This window comes from Lutjanus erythropterus, chromosome 8 (genome assembly GCF_056507025.1).
Source record: "Lutjanus erythropterus isolate fLutEry1 chromosome 8, fLutEry1.hap2, whole genome shotgun sequence".
In the NCBI taxonomy this organism is placed as follows: domain Eukaryota; kingdom Metazoa; phylum Chordata; class Actinopteri; order Lutjaniformes; family Lutjanidae; genus Lutjanus; species Lutjanus erythropterus.
This window is the reverse complement of record NC_139324.1, coordinates 10,248,168-10,262,569: the sequence shown is the minus strand read 5'-3', so window position 1 is coordinate 10,262,569 and position 14,402 is coordinate 10,248,168. Positions and strand designations below refer to the sequence as shown.

At 38.7% G+C, this 14,402-nt stretch overlaps 1 protein-coding gene across 2 annotated transcripts in view; it reads left to right on the top strand.

Annotated features, from left to right (window-relative positions):
- Positions 1 to 9,799, top strand: part of hecw2a (HECT, C2 and WW domain containing E3 ubiquitin protein ligase 2a) — a 63,767-nt gene extending 53,968 nt beyond the window's left edge. For both annotated transcript variants that reach the window (XM_084724482.1, XM_084724483.1), the window contains exons 27-30: positions 1,431 to 1,545; positions 4,787 to 4,872; positions 5,180 to 5,292; positions 7,550 to 9,799. In XM_084724482.1, the coding sequence (XP_084580608.1) occupies positions 1,431 to 1,545; positions 4,787 to 4,872; positions 5,180 to 5,292; positions 7,550 to 7,661 (426 nt within the window). In that variant the 3' untranslated portion in view covers positions 7,662 to 9,799. The remainder of the gene's footprint in view (positions 1 to 1,430; positions 1,546 to 4,786; positions 4,873 to 5,179; positions 5,293 to 7,549) is intronic.
- The last annotated feature ends 4,603 nt before the right edge of the window (positions 9,800 to 14,402 follow it).

Genomic DNA, 14,402 nt, shown 5'->3' with positions numbered 1-14,402 from the left:
TCTTGGTTAACTCACATGTAATATTTATTAATGTGCACTCTCCCTGTTATATAAACCAATTAAAAGAAAAGTTTCTGTTATTATACAATCAAAGTAATCAAAATATTTCTTTTTTAACACTTGTCTGGTCAGACGAGTTAGTTGCTTAATTTACTGGCCCGACATTATAATATACAGAATAAAGAATCTTTACACAGATGCTCATTTTTTGCACTGATGAACACTTGTGACAAAGACTTTTAGTTTTATTAATTCTAACTAACTCCACTCCTCACTCCTCTCCCCTCTCCTCAGCCAGTGGAGCTGCATAATAATGATGATAATAATAATGAATTATAACATACAACACTATTTCAAGGTGTATTATATTACTTTGTGCAGGCACTCGTGTAAAATAAATTTACACATGAAGCTGCTTTGGGGACGTCCTGCTGTCTCAATATATTACACTCTCGTGCTTTCACTTCTACGACCGGGAGATTTGTTTCCTTGTATGAAAATCTTTTCTCTTTGTTTCCTAATGGTAAATCCTCCATTATGCTGCCAGCGCTTGTGCTCCTGGTGTACCTTCTTCTTAAAGGTGATGAGAGCCGACTTTCTGATTGGCTTATTGCATGTTCAGCCTAAACTCGCCAGTGAATTACTGAAGGCACTTGGGCATGTCTAATTGGTGTATCCCACTGTGTACTGGTGGAGCAAGGGGCTGAACAGGACAGGATACTCCTGCACCCCATGGTGCAAGACAGCAAAGATGGATTTGGACACACTTTGAATGCACCTCGGGCTTTCCTCTTACACTTCAGACCAGCGTAAGATAGGACCCAGTATGTTTAGACTTTGTGTGCTGCTTGGTTTGGATGTGAATCTAAGGGCTCATGGTCTGTTCAGACTCTAAATAATGACAGATAAACATATGTACATTCCTTTGAAATATTTGTACGAGTGAGAATTCATTCTAACATAACTCTAAGAAGATGGATTTTGACATCTGATAGCCCACAGTCTTACCTGCTGTGGAAGCTCAGCGTGACAAAATGAACCAAGAGTGGGATGTAATCTGGACCGGTGCTCCTATTCTACTTTTTCTCATGTGTTTTCATAGCTGGCACAAACCCAGCCCCTGCTTAAATCCCTTGCCTGGCAGAATGACAGATTTGTGCGTTACATGTTTGTCAGTGTGAGTTTACAGGCCTCGCTTTGTTAAACAAATCAAATCCAACATTTACTGTAAACAAACTGATGGAAACTTTTCCTACAGGAATGTTTATCCTGCTGCCATCTGTGTCTGCACACCAAGGATCTGCTGCAAAACTCTCAAATCCCTCAAACTATCTGACGTATGTGGGAAGACTGTGATGAATGAATAGGCTGTACCATATGTGATACCATGTGTTCATCTGTTTGCATGTGTGTGTGTCTGTGTTTGTTAGGTGGTGGATGTGCGACTGGTGTCTGTGTTTGATGCCAGGGAGCTGGAGCTGGTGATTGCAGGCACTGCAGAGATCGACCTGGCAGACTGGAGGAACAACACAGAGTACAGAGGAGGTATGTAAAGCTGCAGGGAAGCAATGAGGCAACAGAGTGCAGATGTAGATCAAAGTGTTCATGGCACACTGACAGCAACGTGAGAAAACTAGCAAAGTCAAATGCACACACCTGCTTATTTTCAAGTGACATATTCATCCCATCCACAACTTGTAGCTGCAAATGTGCCACACCAACCCTCTGTTTTTAGCACGGGAGGCTGTCTGAGAATTAAACCCAGAAATCTTCCAAATTTTCAGTGAGATGTAAGAAAACTCTAAATGGCATATGTATCCTGCACTTAAAAACATTCCTAGAGCCTTCTTAGCCACAGGCTGAAGGAGCTGTTAGACTCAGGCTAAGACAGCATTCACACTGGCACAATCCTGACACATTCCAAAGTGGGCTAACCCCAACTTTAACCTAGGACTTCCTTGCCCTGGCCCTGCTCCTGAGCCTGCAGGTTATCCCTTGAAAATTGACTAGACACAGGGCTTGTGTTTCACACAAGCACTTTCTAGCCCTGTACTAAGTTGATTTTCAGGGGATAACCCCACAAACTCACAGCTAATCCTGCTCTGGATCAGGGCAAGCAAGCCCAAAGCTAAAGTTGGGGTTAGCCCACACTGGAATGGGCTAGATTGTGTTAGTGCAAAAGCCCTCTTAGCCCCAGGCTAAGAGAATTCTGGGCCTGGGGCTTTATGGCAGTTTGAAAAGCCATTTAGCTCCTTGTCACACATATAGTGATAACCCAGGGTTACTTTAGCCCAGGGCTACATGATTCACACTGTACTTCTACTAGCCCTGGGTTCACTGTCCATTGGAATACATGACTAATGTTTGATGGACACTGGCACCTTTAACCCCATGTTTAGTATTTTCATGGGATAACCCGGTAAACTCCTGCTCCGAAGCAGGATGAGCAAGCCCTAGTCTAAAGTCAGAATTAACAAACATTAGTTATGTGTTCCAAGAGGCATTTAACCCAGGAGTGGTAGAAGTACAGTGTGAATTGTATAGCCCTGAGCCGGGCTTAAGTTAACCCTGGGTTAACAGCGTGTGTTAAAAAAGGGGCTAAGTTATTTTAGGGTAAACTCTTAATCAATAGCACTGAAAATAGGGAATACAAATATGAAATAAAGTTAAATCATGTAAATGGTATATAAATTTATTTGTCACATATACAGCATAACATACTATAGATAGAGAAATTCACTGAGCTACCACTGCTTACAATAATTAAAATAAGTAAAGTACAACCACAAAGGATCTGTTCCCTCACTGATCATAAATGAGCTCCAAATGTCTATTCAGTATGCTTGTAAAACACAAAAAAATGTCAGCAAAACCTCTCAAACAATGTGTGCTGCTGAAGAACAGATGGAGTTTTTCTGAGATGCTCTCCGTGGTAATTTAAACTGTGACAGAGATGTGATGTTCTAGCACAACCAGAACGTGACAAAGCCACAAACCACCCAGCAGACATGAGGGGTTAACTGACTTGTACAACATGGAGTCCTAAATGTAGCATAAGCAGAGTTTAAATGTCTCTGATTGTTTCCACAAAGAGTTTAAACTAGAGCAGGGGTGGGCAATTATTTTTCACAGGGGGCCACATGAAAAATTGATCAGGCTGCTGTGGGCCAGACACAAATGATATAAGATGATGATATCTCTAATAATGGAATGGTCAGAAGTGTTTTATATAGGGCACTTCTACTGTTGATCATCCTTTCTGAACTGCCATGCAATGAATTGTGGGCCTATATTTTGCTGGCAATGTCCAAAACTTTATTTTTAACAGTATGCCATGCAAGCTGTATACAGGTTTCAACAATAGTAGCAGCAAAAGTATAAGAAGGACAACATAAACAGCATGGATGTACAGCATTGAGTGAATAAAGGTACAGTTTAATATAAAATACACAGTTCATTATAATTATCAATGACCCCTTTCGAAATGAAGGTCTGATAACAGTTTAATGGTAAGCAAAATGCTATTGACTGTCTTTGCTATATATAAAATTTTTGGCATTTCCGTGATGGCTTTGTGGGCCACATAAAACCTTTCAGACGGCCACATCTGGCACCCGGGCCACATTTTGCCCAGGTGTGAACTAGAAGCCTGGGGCCAAATTACAGAAACTTCTTATATTGAGTCTGAAATTAAGATAGGAAGTATAGTATATAGTATATGAGATTTTTCCCAAATTGGTATCACAAAGGAAAATCCTAATTAACTTTAGGAATTGCATCTTGTCTTTCTTCAGTCTATCTTACCTCAGGTCAGGAAATCCCATATCGCTTATCAACTTTTCTGTCTAGCAGCTGACAATACTTTTATAGTCTCATTGAACTTTTTATTAACTTTTTTCTAGTTTCCTTACTCTTTTCTGACAGTACACTAAATATTTTTCAGTCTCGGACCCCAAAAATTCCTTTCAGGTTGTCATCTAAAGCTTTGATCAACTTTTTTCACCATTTTCTGACATTACATGGACGAAACAACTCATCAAATTGATTAATTGAAAAAAATATTCAACCTGTTAATCAAGGATGAAAATAATTGTTAGCAACAGCCCTAAAAACACCAGATCAAGCTATACAATTTCACTATGTTTGATATTGAGGTAATCCAGAAGTAATGGAAAGTAATCAGGTTACATTACTTTAATATTGTGATAATTGGATCACGTTACTGACTACATTTTTTAACAGATATTAATAACTGTATTAGAATATATTTTTAAAGTAACCCTCTCAACCCTGACAATAAATAATGATTTGTTTTCATGATAAATCATCATCTATTTAACAACTGTATTAGTCTTTAATGTAATGTACTGTATAATGAACCCTTGAAACTTTGGGGAGTTATTGCTATTTAATTATTCTAATACATGTTGTGTACTGCACAAGCTGCAAGTACCAGTGTCCAAACCATTTATAAGAGATCACATTAAAAGGCTTTTTAAGGGTCTGGCCAATACGGTTGAAAAGACGCCAGCAGCGGGGAGACAAGAGAACTCAAACTGACATTCGGCCATGACTCATTGTGAAGCTCTTTTAATAGACGAATCGACTGCGATGGACAGAACAGCTCCGGCCATTAAACATTAAACAGCGGAGCCCATTCAAAAAAAAAAAAAAAAAAAAATCACACAGGAGATGGGAGGTGGAGGAGAGCTGCGAGGAACAGGGGACAGAGGCCTTATTTGTTATTCATCTGACTCATGCACCATCATCATCTATCGCCCCTCAGGTTACCATGACAACCACATAGTGATTCGCTGGTTCTGGGCAGCTGTGGAGAGGTTCAACAATGAGCAGAGGCTGAGACTGCTGCAGGTACGGCACGTGGGGGAGCGCATGCACGCGGGCTGCCCCCTTGTGGAGGCTGGGGGCGCTGCAGAGTCCTGCTTGAGACTGCAGAAACATGTTAACTTTAATCTATCTTTTATGTAGCTAGATTATACAATTTGCACACAATTTTCAGTTTTCATCAAAATTTGAAAAGTGAGACTAGTTAAATAAATTAATGTTAAATATATACAAATGAAAAGACTCGTTTACATCAATTTTGAGTCTTTAAGAACAATGTTTTAGGATGCTGCTTTCATACTTGTTGTGACTTTAGTGGCTGTCTTCTCTCTAGTTTGTCACAGGCACCTCCAGTATTCCCTATGAGGGATTTGCCTCTCTACGGGGCAGTAATGGACCCCGCAGATTCTGTGTGGAGAAGTGGGGAAAAATCACCTCCTTACCCAGGTAGGATGTCTAATGGAATGACTATTCAGCTTTCAGGGACTGTACAAAAATTCTTATCAGGCACAGAAGGTGGAGGGTCGAGTATTGTGTCTTTTTGCTGAAGGGAGTTTGGGCCTTTTGGTTTTGAGACACATTTATATTTTCTATCAGCCTTCCCTTGCAAATTTATTGATTAAGATTACACAGTTACGAATGATGGCCTTACTGTGCACAATAAGTCATAAAGGTGTGTTTTGCACAATAATCTTTTCTCTTTCTATGTGTCAATTTTAAGAAACACAGAAAACATCTTTGTGCATCTAAGGGATTAAATGTTTTTACTACCAACATTCCCACATTTCTTTATCATTAGATTTTGGTAAGAAGCCTGTTTGCTTCTCCAACCATTCACTTGTCTGATTTCATACATTTAAGGCTTCTAATTTCCTTATTTCTTTTCTTTCATCTTCATCTTGCATCTGGAATCCGGTTTATTCATTCAGCGGGTGTAATTACCAGAAACCTGGCGATTGCTAATTACACTCTTTTCATTTTTATTTTTTGAGAATTTTTGCCTTTATTTGATAGTGACAGCTGAAGATAAAGGGGGGCAGAGAGAGGATGACATGCAGCAAATGGGCCACAGGTGGGAGTCAAACCAGCAAGCTACTGCATCAGTATATGGGGCGCACGCTTTACCAACTGAGCTACAGAGACGCCACGCTAATTATACTTTCAATATGTGCTTTAGTGACTATTATGAAAATGTTTATTTCATTAACATATTAAAGTTTAATGGGTATATTCTATATTTTCCAACCTGGACCCCACTTACTGTGTCCAAGTAACTATTGCAACCAATAATTTTTTGAATTGGTTCAGACATCGGCTGTGAAACGGTCTCAGTCGCTTAAACCAGAGATACTAAACTTTGCTTTGCCTTTGAGCCACTTTTGCAAAATGAAAGGAGGACAGGAGCCAGTTAACAAAGAAACATTAATACTATTTATCATATAAAATGAAAAGGGACCATAACCCATCTTTCTTTGAATTTCTTTGTTTTCAGATTGACTTATTAACTTCAGCTAATTCCTGCATTAACTTGGTGCAGAGATTGACTGATAAATAAGATATATTTCTGCATTTATAAATTGCAACTGCATTGTAGTTCTAAAGGCTTAGGTTACATTTGAAAGAGTTTATGCAGCATAATACCCAGCTGCCTGCCATGCTATCACTCAAATGTTGGAATGATCCAAAAACACAAACCATAAACATAAAATGCTCAGGTCTGTCTCTGCCAGTATACTTATATTATTTTGACATCTGTACAAATAAAATATTAATAATACCAGGTAGGAGCTTGCTTTTTTAAAAAAAAAAAAAAAAAAAAAAAGTTGAGTGAAAGGTGATCTATACTTCTTATCAAATATATGTTTTCTAATCTCCTTCATAAATCAACAGTGACAAATACATATTATGCAGTGTATGTGTAACAAATGCAATGAATAAAATAAATCCTATCCCTGGATAATTTGCAAAATTTCCTGTCCATGTTAGTGCGATATTATGTTTTGTGGTACTGCATTATTTCTCAAAAACACTATCGTGATATTGTGATACATGTAAAGAATCATGGCAGTGGCTCATTTTATTACAATTTATTTATTACAATTTTTGAACACCGATTTTATGTATATGACAATGTGTTCTGTAGACGATGACAGTTTTCCCAAAATTAAATGAAAAAGATCACAATATATAGCAATATACTGAATCTAATACCTACAGCCCTAAAAGTATTCAAAATTTAAGATTTTGTTTTTCCAAAAATGTAGATTTTTTTTTTTTTAGATGTTTTAAATGGTAAAGCTGCCTGGTTTCTGGTAATGGTCTAAAATAAAAAGAAAATGTTCTAAATACATAACAATGTTTAAATTTAGAAGTTTGGACTTATCGTCCCATTTACTGTTTCCTTACTAGGTTTATACAGTTAGGTGAGCCCAGGACACTCAGTTACAGTACCATTACACAATTTTCTTCATCTTTCAGAAAACTGAGACTAAGTCATCTTTGCAAATCTCTTTTGGTTGCATCTGGCAGTTGTTGTAGCATTTGCAGTAGGTGCTTCACCAGCTGTGGCCCAGCAGAGATCTGCATTCAACTGAGTGACCTGTTTTAGTGAGATATATTTTAAGACAGATGAGTTATCTTGATCATCTGTTGCTGTGTGTGTGTGTGTGTGTGTGTGTGTGTGTGTGTGTGTGTGTCTCCACAGGGCTCACACTTGCTTTAATCGTCTGGACCTCCCACCTTACCCCTCCTTCTCCATGCTCTACGAGAAGCTGGTGACTGCTGTCGAGGAGACGAGCACGTTCGGTTTGGAGTAACCTCAGCTACACCCAGGTTTAACTTGGGGGAGAGCGGCATCCGGAAATCCACCTTTCTCACTTAGGAGAAACATGGAAAATAAAACTCATATCCTCAAAAGGCAACTAACTCCCCCCTCTACCCCCACGGATAACTCTGCAGTTTTTTCCGACTGGCTGTTTGTCGCTCAGCAAGTAGGCTTTCGTTCCGATTCTCTGCCTTTCTCTCACATATCTAACGGAAGCCGGTGGAGCGAACGCCGTCTTGAAGAAAGGCAGAGAATCGGAGGAGGGTTTGAAAAGCTGTACAGTACAATCTCTTGTTTTCATGGTAACCTTTGTTCATTGAGCCACATGTGTGCTTTATCTCTTCGGTTAATGGCCTTGTTTACTGGATTTCTAGCACCTCCCCTCCCCATCCTCCTCCTCGTCCTCCTTCAACCTGCACCTCAGAGACAGCTGCTCAAAAACCACTAAGCTCCCTTCTCCCTCTCTGGACCTCTAAACTGTGTCCTTTCTGCACTGGGGCTGCAACGTTATGAACTATAATACACACACACCAATCACCTTTGCACAAAACACACAAAAACGGGACATTTTGTTTTTACTGATGTTGCAAACCAGTGTTTCCCCCAAGATTTTTTTTATCAGCATGGACAGATGTGACATTTTAGACGTACAACTAGATGTTGGCTGGTCCTCCTTGCCTGTGTGAGAGCAGGGGATACACTAGTGTGCACAAATACACACTCATATACACACAAACAGCATAAAAACAGATGTTCTGAGACTGAAAATACACTTGTTTTCACAGTTTTGATTCCTGAAAAAGCTGGACAATGAGTCACAAATCATCAGTGACGTTTATGGGCCGTGTCACAGACCCTGGTCAGGACTGTTACCTTCAATACTGCATGGGCACGAAAGGTAAAGACACACCTGAGACCTGCAGCCCTTGCATATACTCTACAAGGACACCCGGTGTCACACAAACACATGCATACAATATTACAGCCTTGATGCTGTGGGTGCACTTTCTTACAATGTAACAGATGCACTCACTCTACGATACTGATACATTTACTGACGCACTTAAGTCAAACAGAAGTGCAGGGCTCCTGTCTTTCAAACACATTTCCCATGAGTAACAGATGCATTTTCTCACACAGACAGACAATAAATAGAACACACAATGTCCTTCTCACTGATGTAATCGCCTCCCACCCTATGAAAGTGATGAATGTACCAAATAAGTGACTGAATGTATGAACCTCAAGCAACTCCGGTCAGCCCCTGAGGAGGTTTTCAAGCAGGCTAAAGAGGAAAGTTGGATGTGGAGGAGGAGGAAATCGAACGTGACACGGTTGCTTGAGGAATGAGGACGCGCTTCAGCTTTGTGAGCTGAGAGACACGAGCCTGGTGTCACCCAGGTGCCTGGTCAGGCCGCAGTGGTGGGGTCTTTTTAGTGCCTCTTGGGTTTTCCTGACCATAAAGTGAAGATTTATAAGGGAAGCCATTTTATTTCCTTGTAAAAAAAATTGTCCAGGTTCACAAGTCTCGTAAATCAGAGATGGTGGAAATTAAAGGGAGAGTTTGGATTTTTTGAAGTGGGGCTGATGAGGTACTCATTAATAGTCAGTGTATTAACTACAGGCCGACACACCCTTAATTTGGAAAAGCAGAGAGAAGTACCAGCAGGAGAACTGCTGCCATGGACAGGGTCAACATCAAAACATATGTAGCTGCTTAAAAAACCTCCACCCAAAAAAGCCAGTGTCATCTTAAGGGCGAGTTCTCTCCTAAAGGTCCTGTATGACTCCAGTGAATCTGAACAAACCTTTTAAAAGACTGTGTTCACATAATAACAGTAACTAACTGACTGATCGAGGCAGTGCACTAGCAAGTCTCCTCTTCTGTGTAGTAAAATTGTTATTTTTCCTTCAAGAGTCTGGTTGCTTAGGAGAGAGCAACAATTGGTATTCCTCGTCAGAATTCTTGGAACCTTGGTGCTATCTCGTGAACAAGTCAGCGTTTCCAATAGTTTTGAGTGGAACCATTATAATCATGACATCATCAACAGAGGGTGTTGCACAATGCACAGCAACCCAAAGAATATGACACATCCACAAACTCATATTTTTTGGTTCCAGCTGGGAACCAGCTTTGGCGGACATGCTGACGACGATTCAAAATTAGGTGCGGGAACTAGACCGCAGTTGGCTCAATATTGGTGGAAAAGACCTGTCTGACCATAAGGTAAAACGGTGAAAATATTCTAAATATGGTGTACCCTCAGGTCAGGCTCACCAGCCTGGTTTAGTCCGGTTGAACCGACTCCCGGAGCATCTGCCACCTTGATGCGGTTCGTTTGGGGTTGGTGTGAACACTGGACTGGAACTCTGGTGCAGACCAAACAGCTGCTCCCTGGTCCACCTTGAAAGGCTGGTCTCGGACTGCCATCAAGTGAATTTAGGAGTGGTTCGCTTTTGGTGTGAACACTATGTGAACCAATCACAGAAGTATACAACTGTACATGTCATTTGATTGGTTAAAAGTTTATATTTTCTCTTCCTGTTTTATTGAATTAGGAGCGTGTTTGTTACCAAAATGTGGACTGGCAGTGGACAAACCTTCTCACAACAAAGTGAGAAATTACTACATTATTAAATTATTTAAAAGCAGCTCTCCTTTAAGGAGATCTTCGTATGTGTGATATTCAAAAGTCTCTTTATGTTCACTCCAGATCAGCACCAACATGAACAGTACTCGCTCCATGATGAAAAATATTCAAGTAGAAATTGGGCGGTTTGTTGTCTTTTTACCTGCCGACCAGATGACCAGTAATTGAATTGCACTTCTATTTGAATTTGCCTTTGTGAACGCAAACTGAACTCCTTGGAAAATTTATCATCCTCACATTGGTTCCATTCTGGAACTGGAATCTCTAGATGTGAACCCACCCTTGAAGTGATATTGATTTTTTTGGGTGGCCAAAATACATTTTGTTGCTGACCCCGTCCCCGGTACTTCTCTCTACATCTCCTAACTGGGAGCGTGACAACCGCCATCTACTGTAGTTAAAACACTGAGTATAGATAAGTACCACATATAACCCCACTTCAAATAATAATAATCAAATAATAATATGAACTTTCTTTTAAGGAGCTGTGGTTTAAATTCCCAAAACAGGTTTCAACACAAGATGGCAGTATAGTGTGCTATCATGACTTCAGAGTAAAGAGCTGGTGATGTTCTCCTCTTTAAATGACCTGACCAGATGTGACAATGATGCTGTCAGGAACAAGCAGCGGCCTTTGGGGCCATATGGATATCGTACTTTAGAACTTTTGGCATACACATCCATGCCAGACAATAGTTTTGTCTTGAAAGCATGTGATAAAACTAACTCTAACTTTTAGGTGCACGACCCAAACCCTGAGGACCCTTTCACTCAGTCTCTCACACACTTTCTTACATGCACACAAACACACAAACACACACTAACAAAAACACACATACTCGTTTTCTATGGGGTGCATGCAAGATTACACCTACTGTACAGAGTCCTGTTGGAGCTAGATCACAGGGGCTGGAATAGTGTTAGAGAGCCCCACGTGTGATGCAAGATGTGGAGGCAGACTTCCGTATCCCAGCCTCCCCTCTCCCAGTCCAATACTGCATGCGGGATCTCCCCGGTCAGCTCTGTGAGCTGTGGCGGGGCAGAAACCCCTAGATGGCGTTGTGTTATAGCTCGATATTGCATGCTGAAATAGTGCAACACACTGTCCTTACTAGCTTTTTTTGCATGAGGATATCGCTATCCATTCAGAAAAAGGGGTGAGGGAGCTGGTTAAGTTGTGTCACTTTGGTTGTGGCGCTCACTTGTGGCATGCGGCCTTATGCTTACCTGGCACTGTCATACCTGGAGTGTTCATCTCATGGGAACAGGGTGTAGAAAATAGGTGCTTCAGCCACTTAGTTTTAGCTCCGGGAATGGACAATGTGTGAATGCAACAGATTGTTTTCTCTATGACAGTGTAATGGCGAGTATCTCGGCAGCATGTTTCAAAAATGTTGTTACTTTCACATGTGCGTGTCTGCCTATCTTAGTAATAGGTCGATGGTTATGGTTCATTGCTCATGAATCAGTGGTGAATCAATAGGGCTGTTTTGATTTTGTGAAATGTGAGAGCACATGTACGTGTACCATGTGTGCGGTCCTGTTTGTCTCTTTGTATATAAATGTATATGTATGTCTGTCCTGTTGTGTGTATAAATATATATTTTGCACCGAATGTACCAAAGGTTTGGGGCTTGCAAAGTCAACCATTAGGCCTGCTCTCTCTATTTCAGTCTAACAACCACATCCCACATCTGGCTTCTGCCGAATCCCTACAGAGCATCACCTCATTTTCGCTTGAGGGGCAGATTTGTGGCATGATCGACAACGCTTCACGTTAGGATATACATTCACATGGTCAGTTTGACGTTTTCCATAATGAGGCTTTTCTGCTGCAGAAGACTGGTAAGACTGATTACTTGCTTCACATCCAGATGAAGACAGTTGCACCTCTCTCTCGTCTTTCCTAGTACATTTCTGACAGGACCCAGCTCCGGTTTTCAGAATTCCACTCTATGCAAAGCTCCTGTATGTGTGTCTCCATTTCACCCCAATGATTGTAATAAAAGAGAACAAATGGAAAATTTTGATTAATGATACGTGACCCTTATTTATCTTTTACAAGAGTTTTGTACCATGAGTAAATACTGAAATGTATTATCTTTATAGCGCATTATAAAACTCAGTTCATCAAGAAACATTTCAGCATCAAGTAAACACCACCTCTCGTAAACAATTATTTAGCTCCAAACGTTTCCATCCAAAAATGTCAAAAAAGGAAAAGACAAATAGAAGAAATGCAAAACCTGCCTTTAAGTTTTTTTCTTCAAATTTTCTTATATGGAGATAATTTTGTTTTTGAAGTATCAAAATAATCAACTATCCCTTTACATACTTCATGCATTTGTATTTAAGTGTGTAGCTTTTGCTGCTGTCCAGTATGGAAGGCTATAACTGCCAAAATCAAAAATTAATGATTAAATGACTCAATAAATAAATTAATTCACCATTGAATGTGCAAAAGAAATGTAGGCATGAATGTGGGCATTAACTAATTTACACAGTGATATAAATTATATTTCTGTTTTAATTTGCTACTATATATATTGTATATTTATTTATTTTGCCCTTTAATTTACATTTTATTTATATATTTTTTAATTAATTAACCACTTTTGTATTATTTGCCTTTGCATTTTCCACCAATTTAGTTATTTCTTTATTTTCTTTTTACATGTCTTTATACATTTCTGCTTCATTATGCAAATTAGGGGGTTGTCATTCAAAGTGAGTCAACTTTTCGCACACTGATTGATTGACATCCAACTATACATATGTAGCTCCCACAGTCTCACTGTGGTTATGTAATATTTTATAAATTAACTAATGGCTACATTTATTTTCAATATTCTCTTTGATGCATTTAATAACATTAATTTACTTGTTGAGTCATTTATTCATTCCTGTCTTTATTTTTGATTTGGCAGTTACAGTCTTCCATTCTCTTGGTGCTTTGCCACATGATAATAAATGTACCTGTGCACCGTTTATGTGGAAGCTCATTTCTGTCAGGAAAAGAAAAACTAGATGAAATGACAAAAATAAAAAGTCATCATGGTTAAAATTATAACATTCTAACCCATAATTACAATACAGTAAACCATATAAATGATTAATCAAACATATGATAAATAATGTCAGAATTATGAGATATAAGTATAGGAAGCAGCCTCTCCGTAAGACATTAAGACAATTTTTTGGCTCATCTTACAATTCAGACTTTTTTTTTTCTCACAAATGTGATGCTGTATCTCGTAATTTGTACTTGATATCTCAATATTCTGATTTATAGTTATGATTTAGTGACTCATCATTTGGACTTACAAGTCATAAATTTGATGTTTAATGTTTTCAGGCCAAGTCAAGATGCTAAGTCATAATTGTGAGACAAAATAGTTAGAATTAAGATATTGATTCTAGATTCTGATTAAGTTTGACATATGACCTCCCATATATTTTGTTTGTTATTCCTGCACCTTTCATCTATTTTTCTTTTCTTGTCAGACATTGAGTGTCATAGATTTATTTGTCCTTATTTTTATGGAATCATATGAGTGACATTCAAAAGAATAAATCTGTAAAAGAATAAGAAAATAAAAGTGGACATATAAAGAAGAATAAATAAAACAATAACTAAATACAGTAATTTGAAAGAAGAAGTAAATGTTGAAATATTAGTACAAATAACAAAATATAAAAGAACAGTTATAAGTATTTTCATTTATTTTCACATGTATTTATTTATTTATTTATATGTTTTCGTTTTATTGTTTTACGTTTATTTTTACACATAAATTACTGATTTTCCCCATACATTTTTCACATCTTTTAATAATAATGTCCTTTATTTATTTTTATCCCTTAATTTTTCCTTATTCTTTTCCATATTGCTTTTGTCCTTTCGCTTATTCTTTTATATTTTATTTGTCCTTACATTTATTCTTGTAATTCTTTGTCTTTACATTCCTTTTTAGTCTTTTTTATGGCACTGCTGTAACTCCATATATTTTCACTATGTTATGTAGTTACTCAGTAAATGGTTACAGGGTACACGCACCAGTAAAAACGGTATTCACGTTTCA